Raw genomic sequence first — 9,600 nt, 5'->3', positions numbered from 1 at the left:
AAAAAAATACTTAGAGATAAATCTAACAAAATGTGGGCAAGACCTCTATGCTGAAAACTACAAAACGTTGCTGAGAGAAATTCAAGATTTTTAAAAAACTCTTTAAGAAGTTTACATTCCAGTGAAGGGACAGGCAATAAATAAGAAAAATAAGTAAATTTATGTAAGTAAAATACATATTATCCTAGAATATGACTACGCCTAAGGAAATAAAGAAGGGGGCGATGAAAAATTAGAGGCCAGGCTATTAAACTTTCTAGATATCACAGACCTTGAAGAACATGGAAGGCGTCCCTTAGATGTTGACTTTTGAGAAAAAAGCTGAGCAGAAAGTCAAAAATCCAGAGCATTTTGGACTGTGAGACTGCGTGTGCCTGGCCTGCTCTGAGAAGTGCGGACCCTGGTGTGGCTGGGGTAAAGGAGGTTGGCGGGCGGTCCTGGGAGATTGGGGGGCGGTCCTGGGAGATGGGGACAGAGCTCATGGGTCCAGGCAGCGGGCGCTTGCTATCCCTGGCCGTGAATGTGATGGGAAGCTGTGGGGAGGATGTGCGGGGAGCTTTGAGCACAAGCGATTGATGCTTTATATTTAAAAGGCGGCCCTGTCCCCTGTGACTAGGAGTCACTGCAGCGAGGCCGAGACAGAGGCTGGGGAAGGGGCTGGGATGTTTTTGCAATAGCCCAGGAGAAAATGGCCCTGCCCGGGACCAGGGTGGTGGCGGCAGGCAGAAGAGGGTTTGAAGGTGGACCAGCTGTGTCATCTGCTGGGTGTGGAAGACGGACCTCCCTGGCCAGAGTCCGAACCCCAGAAATGCTGTGAAAAGCAACTTGACAATATCTATTTCAAGTTTTTAAGATCATGTAAGTCACCGATCCCAGCCTTAGGTATCTATCTTGTAAAAAAATACACGCACGCACACGCACACACACGCATGCACACACACGCACACACACCAGCAAAGACCCTCGGGCAGAAGACGGACCTCCCTGGCCAGAGTCCGAACCCCAGAAACGCTGTGAAAAGCAACTTGACAATATCTATTTCAAGTTTTTAAGATCATGTAAGTCACCGATCCCAGCCTTAGGTATCTATCTTGTAAAAAAATACACGCACGCACACGCACACACACGCATGCACACACATGCACACGCACCAGCAAAGACCCTCGGGCGATACACATACACACATGCGTGCACAGGCACGCACACGCATGCACACACACGCACACGCACCAGCAAAGACCCTCGGGCGATACACATACACCTACACACACATATACACACACACGCGCACACACATGCACCAGCAAAGACCCACAGGCAGAGATCGTTATTACGACGCCAGGCTCGGTACCGGCAGATGGGACACACGTCACCGTCAGCCCTCGTCAGCACAGCTTCTGTGTCCGCCAACTTGCCGCTGAGCGAGAAATGACGCGAGACACCACAGTCATACGCACGGAGCTTTTGCGGCCACTCTGGGACATGTGTAGAGTGGCAAGAGGTGTGAGCGATCCACTGCCTTCTGGTGTCATTAAACAGAGTCATCCATAAGACAGGTTATATATCGAAGGGTCGACAAAAAATACTGTGCCCAGGGACTCACAGGGACCTCACCCTGGATTTGCCCTGGGAAACGCACGGTTCGGTGTTCGCTGATGCGGCGTGCATGCAGGCTTTCTGGAACATGACTCCTGTGAGTAACAGGGACCACTGTAGCTGTCCCCGAGTAAGAACCGAGCGAGTAAAGTCAGGTTTACCTATGCCCCAGAGTGTCGTGCAGCCTTTAAACGTCACCCACTCAGCCTAAACCTGCTGCTTTAGAGTCGTTCCCTTAAGTCACCGCCGCATGAGACAGGAGGGGTGTAGTGTGACGTGGACGCGTGCAGTGTGACCTAACGTGGCCACACATCTGCGTGTTTGCACCTGGCGGTCCGCGCATTTACAACGAGTGGCACACGCCAGGTTGACGGCAGAGGGCTCTTGCGAGTGGGCGTGGGGGGTGTGCAACCGAGAAGGGGGCGTAATGTCAAGGGAAAGGTAGCATTTCTGATGACTTTGTTTATGCAAAATCACCTGTGTAATCACACTTGAAGGGAAAAATATGATAGTTCCCTGTACACTGACTTGCGGATCCGTGTCTGTGACGGCAAAGAAGCAAGTTGCAAAATAATGTGCAGAATTATATTTTAGGGACACGTCAGCTTAACATAGCACCTAAGCATGAGAATGAGCAAAGGGACACGTGTTTAAAGCCATGGAAACGTTGAGAGTCTTGTGGGAAAAGTTGTTTTTGTGTTGATTTCTACTGATTTGTTTCGGTAGATACGATGAGTATTGTTGACATTTGAAAAAAAAATACAAAAGAGCGTGAAAAAGCATCAATAACTATTATTCAGTTAACAATTTCACAAGGGCACAATTTCACAAGATTCTGAAATATGTTATATGTAATACTCTAAAATTCTTTTTTTGTTTTATTTTGTTTTTTTCATTTTAGGAATCATTAAGAGCCATCAGATATGAAATATCTCCGGATAAAGAATATGCCCTTTTTTCATATAATGTGGAACCCGTGAGTAATACTCTTTTCTGTCTATAAAAGAATCGTTTCTCTATCCTGATACCTTAGGAAGTATTTGTCTGAATTTTCATTCTTAGTGCTCTTTGAATCCTGAGCTAGTGAGTCCCTCTTAATGCCACACTGCCACCTAGGAGAGAGGAAAGGTATAAAAATCCCTTTGGCAAGAAAAAAGGAAAATTGCTCCCGTTAGGGGCTGTTTTATAGGATTTTCTTGGGGAGACGGTAAGAAGTTTTTTTTTATAGAGATTTATCTTGCCCGTTTGTGCAATTATTTTTCTTGCAATATTCTCAATCACATCATAAATTTTCTCCCAAGAACAAAAAAGCACCTGGCAGGTTTCTCCCTAAACTAAAATAAAATGTCAGTTATCTCTCAGCCATCATAGGATTCTAGAGACAAGTTGAACTGTCACTTTCATCATAGAAAAATCCCTGTTTTTAGCATTTCACATATGAGCCTCCCACAAAACGTCACCAGAATTTTCCATAACGTTTCATCCTGGGCTTTAGTGGCAGTCTAAAACTGGGTCTTTCTTTCTTTTTCTTTTTTTTTCTTTTAACATGCTCATATTTTAAAATTAATTTGAGCTCTTTAATTTTAAACGAGGCAGAAGGTGAGGTTTATTTAAGTGCAGCAGATGTTCAGCTTATTACCAACTTTAGAAATGTGTGTTTCTGGAACCTAATTTTCTGGCAAATAAAATGTAGAATTCCGCCTCCTTCCTGGTCCTTCTTCCTAGTCCTCCTGAGACTGTTCTAAGAGGAGCTTCCGAAGCATCTGTGAGATGCACGGGTACCTGCAGCTCAGGTCTGGGTGGCACCTGGGCGGGTCTGATAGGCTCTTCCCCTGGCAGGGTAGAACTCTGCAAAACTCTGTCTTCAGCTTTCCATTTTCTGTGGGTTTTTTTGTTTTTAACGTCCATTATATAAAAGTTCTCATTTCCTCCATTTCCTCCATCTTGGGCGCAGCAAGCTAGCCTTGTCTGCTCGGTCGGGAGGAGTTGATGCACTTGACACAGTCTCGGGACTCTGCCCTGCCCCTCCCCACCTCTCTGCAAGCGCAGGGACCTCATGGACCTCATCGTGGAGGAGTTGAGCTCTTCTCGTCACCCTTGGAAACTGCCAAAAATATAGCATCCACACCTGGACGAGAGCAAACTCGGCAGATATTTAAAGGATTTTCACAGGGATGGGCCGATGGCTTTGCTGGGTCGCTTGGGGGACACGGCCAACACTTGGGTGAGAAAAGCACACGAAGACCTTTTTCAGGTCCTCTTGCCCACGAATCTTTCCGTAGTGGGAGCATCCCAACGGTGGGAACGGTGGCAGCGAGCTTCCTGGTCCCAGAAGCCTTCACGTGCAGGTTCTCTTTGATCTCCGGGGCCTTGGGGAGAGGATTCTTGGGTCTCGTGGGGACACAGCGGCCTGAGCTGTGCCTGTCGCCTCCGTGTGTGGGAGAATCCCCTCCGGCTCCCCTCCAGTTTCCCCGCGCTTCTTTTGAAAGGGTCCCCTGGGACCTCATTATGGCTGATAACTGTTCGGGTAAAGAATATTTTGCCAAATGTGGGTGTTCGCCATGCGGGATGTTGGCTGTAAATATGAGCCTTTCTCACTCGGCAGCATCTGTTGGCCTTTGGGGTAGCAATGTTCAGTTTTTCTCAACTGAGGGAAAACGTAAGAAATTTGGAGTCGATTTAGCAAACTATAAGACGACGAAAATATTGAAAATGTGTGCCGTGTAAAAACATCTATAAAAATGGATCCTTTTAACTTGAGTCAAGAAGTAACCCTTCCTAGTTTTCAAGTATTGAGCAGTTATACATCCAGCTCTCCGAGCGAGAATTCTGTTCTTCTGGAGAAAATACTTCTGGGGAAGAGTGTGGGGTGGTGCAGGAGAACTTGGGGTTCGATATCAGGACGAACCTCCTAACTGGGTGAGATGCAGGTATTTTCAGAAAAGAGGGTCGGTATCAGGAGAAGCTCCTAGGTCTGTAACTCCGGAGGAAGCAGAATAGGACTTCCTATTCTGTCTTTAATGTCACTATAATAACCCCTGGGTATAAAAACAATTTTTGAGAACAACTCTAGGCAAAGTTAAATAAGTTGTGGGTTTTTTGTTGTTTTGTTTTTTTCACTGCAGGATTTTTTGGAGTTTTTTATATTCTCCTGAGGATTGTACAGTGTTTCCCAAATGGGTATTAAAATACGGGATTCATCAGGTGGCGGCATGAGGAAACTAGGTGTTTTTTTCCTTTGGATTCACGCTTATCACACTCTTATCTGTGTGTTTCGAAGGCAGCTAGGGTATCATGTTTATACGAACTATCTCAACTTTTCATTACAAAGGCCATAAAATATATTTTCCTATAAACCAATAGTCCAATGACTAGGCATGTCTCATTAAGTAGAGTCAGTTTTCATTTGCAATAAAGTTTTAGTGTATCGGGTTACAGTTCCATGCGAAAAAAATCCGACATTCCACACTGCGACAGGAGAATTATGGTCCTTCCAGCCCCCGCTTGCCCAGATTAGTATTTGAATGAAATACTTGCCACTTGCCCAGACTCGGAGAACCCGGGTCCACGTGTTCAGCGGCATCGCTGACCCACGCCATCGCGACCGTCGGCGTCTCATCTGCGAGGGGTCAGTGCGTTCGAGCCACGCCGCTCTGGGGACCAAACGCAACAGCGCGTTCCAAGTACTCAACACGGCACCCGGCAAACGGTCGATGCTCCGATAACCTTCGTCCGCGTGTCTCTCCAAAATTCCTCTCCGAGGCCTGGGTGCGGGGCTCACTCCCCAGGAGGACGCGGAGCTTGTGCTACATCCCCATAGCAACAACTCCTCTTACTCTTTCATTCAAATACTAATCTGTGCAAAAGAGAGATGCTCCCTTCCTCACGGGGCTTGCGGTTTACTCAAGTGAGCGTGCAAACTGCGTCTGGCAGAGGAGGTTCGTGAGTGTGACGCCTCGCTGGGTGCATCTGGGAAGGCTTCCAGGAGGAGGTGAAACGTCGGCCGGAATCTGACCGTGCCCTCATGGCAGGCGGATGCGCGGCGAGTAGGAAGCATGGCGGGGTCCCGTGTGGCTGGAGAGAAGAGACAGGTCGCCCAGCCGCCTAGGGCTGCGGAGAGGGCGGGGGGAGCTTGAGCCGCTCATGGGTTTGTTTTGGGAATTGTTGAGTTTCAGGTGACTGTGGGACATTTATCAGGAGTTTACGAGTAAGTCCGGAATGGAAAAAAATCTCCAAAGTGATTACTTAAAGGAAGATGATAAAACCGTGGCTGTGGATGGAGTCACCTGTGCGGACAATTATGTGAAATCTGTGGAAAGGGAAAGCAACGTACGACTGTCGCGCTGTGTTCGAAAGGTTATAAATGAATGACAAAGGGAACAACGGATGAATCTCCCTAGGCGTCCGAAGCGGGGGACCAAGCGGAGCGGAGAAAAGCAGCCGCGTGTTTCATCGTCGAGGGCGGAGAAGTCCTGACGGTGGCTCTCCGATGTCGCTGTCACCATTGAGGGCGGAGAAGTCCTGACGGCGGCTCTCCGATGTCGCTGTCATCATCGAGGGCGGAGAAGTCCTGACAGCGGCTCTCCGATGTCGCTGTCACCATCGAGGGCGGAGAAGTCCTGACGGTGGCTCTCCGATGTCGCTGTCACCTGGCTCCGTGTCCCTCAGTCCCGCCGCCTTCCGGTGACCTGATTCTTCCTTGTGGCTGGAAATACCATCCGCGTGACGTCGAAGTCCTAGTTTATATTTCTATCCTGGACTTTCCCCCGCTCTAAGCTCCGGGGGCTGCCGAGGCGGGTGCGGCATTGGGTTGTCGACTTGTTCTGGCCCCTTTGGGACCATCTGCCCAGCCTTGTGCATCCCAGAGCTCCCTGTCTGCGGCTAAAACAGGGAACACTTGTCCCCCAGCTCTGTCCTTCGTTGGTGAAGGGTGGCCCCACGAGGGTCAGCAACCCCACCCTTCCAGGTCGCGTGTGTCTGAGCACAAGGTGGCTCCACGGCTGTGCCCAGGGCCGGGTGGAGGCCCTGTCCAGCTGCACTGGCGTGAGGTGGGTCACTGCCTGCGTGTCACCGAGGCCCTGGGGAGTGTCTCGGGTAGAGTGGTGCAGGAGGGCGGGATCGGGGAGACAATGAGTAAGCAACAGGTAGGAAGGGAATCTGGGTACAAAGAGTCAGGTGGCATCATGAAGACAGGATGAGTCAAAGGAGAGACTTTGGGTTTAATTACATCCTATTTGCTGTGAGCCGCCCGTCGGGTGGCAATGTTGCATCGTTTCCTGGTTTTCTGACACAAACTGGTTTTCCTTGCCCGTTTTTACGCGGTCAGCCGCTTAGGGAGGACAGAAGTCTTCTTTATCTGCTGTCTACCTGCAGCCCGGGGGACCCTGCCCAGGGCCACCGTGTGCGTTTGCTGCTGAGCAGATGTGTCAATGGCTCTTTCTCCTCTCTGAACCTCTTCACGCTGGATCAAGGTTCAGCGTGGCTTCATGCGGTCTAAGTTCTGGAAATTCCATCCCACGCACAAAAATATAAAATTATATGACAAAAGCGAGAGGTCTTATTTGTAAAATGTCTCAGTAATATTCCATGTTTAGGCTAGAAAGGTGAGATCGTGCTAATTAGCATACCTTTTTTTCTACTAAACTCTTCCAACGTTACGAAATCTATAACTTGGCTAACATCCCCAAATGAGCTGCTTTTAACTACCTCAGCTCTATGTTTCGTCAATGGTCTCAAAAGTACTCATTTTAAAAAGTGCAAAAAATTATCAATTAGATTTGAGAACGAGTAAAGCCAAGAACATTTTGCCAGGCCTCAGGTGCCTGCAGGTCCGTAAATGTTACGTCTGGAATGTAGGAAATAATGAACGATATTCTGTTTTTACTTACGTGGTTCCAGTCTGACAGTTTGCAAAATATGTTTATTTACAGCATCTCATTTCTTCTCAAAAGGCCATTCCTGCCCAAAAGAGCAAATGTTTCCTACATGAGTGTTATTTTGCTTCTTTTATATAGAGAATTTTATAACAGTTCTCAATGTACAGTTTTGAAGAGTTCTCTGGAAACTAAGCTAGATGTTGGGGGAATAGTAATTGTTAAAAATTTTTTCTTAAAAACTATTAACTAGACTAATTAAAGTATAGAATAGGGGGACTTGTCTTTCAACACAAACATATCCGATCAGAGCAGCCATGTTCCTGTACACGAGGAATATTTGACCAACGCGACAAGTTTTCAAAACCCTTTTGGGAGGCAGATAAAGAAGCTCAGTGCAAGATCTTGGATCGCTGAAAAATATTAATATTTTGTGACTTTCAAGGAGACGAGAGAAATTAGACACGGCAACTATCCCTCCTTGGAAATCTTTCCCGGAGGAGTCACTAGGTGTCTGTCAAGAATGTCACCGCAGTATTTAAAGGCGTTAATTAAGATAATTGTTCTTAAAGCCAGTGGAACTTTGTCCTGATCCAAATAAAATCTTGTCCAAAATCTGCTCTAAATAAAGCACCAGCCAATCACATGATCGTGGAATTAGCAAAACAAGCCAGTGTGCTGACTTGGCTGATCCGTTTTCATATCTGACACACCACAAATTACCCCCACACGTAGCGGCTCAAAGCAAATAACGTGTCATCGCGCGGTGTCCGTGGGCCAGCGTGTGGGCCCGGGTCAGCTGGGTCCTGTGCCTGGGGTGTTTCACAGGCCACTGTCCAGATGTCGCTGGGCTGCAAGCCCGTCTCAGGGGTCGCCTGGGGAAGGACCCATCTCCAGGCTCACCCATGGGGTGCTGGCAACTTCTAGAAAGACAACGGAGGTTGAGGCTGGCCTTGAAGGAAGAGCCGAGGAGACAAAGGGCCAGCGCCTATGTGGAGAACGTCGAAGAAGCCGTGTGGACGCTCAGGAATTGGCTGTTTTGTGAAGACGGACAAATGAGGCAAATCTGAACAACATTCGAGCAGCGACAGCATCTGGCTCTATTTACGATGAAACCCATTCCTGCAGATTTTCGAAAGCACAAGGAAGTATTTTATCGGTCCATTTGTTTCACTTTGGGGTAATTTAATTTGAGGTTGGAAGAGGCCGTGAGTACAGTATCGTGCCACAGTCTAGGCTGTCGGGGTTCCCACTGGCTGTTGGCCGGAGACTGTCCTCAGCTCCTTGCATCACGGACGTTCCACAGGACAGCTTCGGACACGGCAGTTTGACTCATCAGAGCTGCAAGCAGGCAGAGCCGAGGGAGGTCGGCGGGGTGGCAGTCAGGGAGCGTATGACCCGCGTCGGCCGTGACAGCCTCGCCGTTGCTGTATTCTGTCTGTGAGAAGCACGTCCCTAGGTCCAGCCCACTTGTCGGGGCAGTGACTCCACGGGGGAGTGAACGCCGGCAGGGGCTTCGTGGTCCCTCATGTTTATATGACACTTAATGATCCCACAGTCGGCTGAGGGGACATAGCGTGTATCTGCTTAGAGAGAATACTGAGGCCCTTTCTTCTCCACACGGCGCCCACCGTTTCAAGAAGTTCGAGAAGCCAGGAGGAGTGATTATAGCCACTCTCGGGAGAGAGCGTGCTGGGCTGGGGGTGAGAAAACCGGTTCTCGTCACCGCCTGGGAGTGACCTGCTGGTGACCCAGGGCAAACCAAGCCCCTTAGTTTTTCTATCAGAAAAATGGAGACACCAGGATGTTCATCAGTGACTCAGGGATGCTACACGAACCAATACGGGTGACACCGTGCAGATGAAGCCGACGACGGAAGGACGCGCCTCACCCGCATCTGGGTTCGTAGTGGCTTCTCTCTCTGTGCCGTTTCTGGTGGTTTTGCCGTTACGCTTTCGAGCCGGCGAAATAACGGGCGCCACACACATCGTGGAAGTGGCGTCACCATGATCCTCTTAGGGACCCGAGGGAAAACGCACTCTTTTTTTTTTTTTCTTACTTGCTTCCAGGATCTCCAGTTTAGCAATAAAATTAAAATACGGTGAGAAGACATTAGGCCATTAAGTGTAGA

The 9,600-nt window shown here is 48.6% G+C and overlaps 1 protein-coding gene across 1 annotated transcript in view; it reads left to right on the top strand.

Annotated features, from left to right (window-relative positions):
• DPP6 (dipeptidyl peptidase like 6) overlaps window positions 1-9,600 on the top strand; it is a 214,313-nt gene that overhangs the window by 50,674 nt on the left and 154,039 nt on the right. Inside the window, exon 4 of the mRNA XM_015587682.1 lies at window positions 2,498-2,572. Within this exon, the coding sequence (XP_015443168.1) occupies window positions 2,498-2,572 (75 nt within the window). The remainder of the gene's footprint in view (window positions 1-2,497; window positions 2,573-9,600) is intronic.

Source organism: Pteropus alecto, unplaced genomic scaffold (assembly GCF_000325575.1).
Source record: "Pteropus alecto unplaced genomic scaffold, ASM32557v1 scaffold320, whole genome shotgun sequence".
In the NCBI taxonomy this organism is placed as follows: Eukaryota; Metazoa; Chordata; class Mammalia; order Chiroptera; family Pteropodidae; genus Pteropus; species Pteropus alecto.
This window is presented reverse-complemented; position numbering and strand designations above follow the sequence as displayed.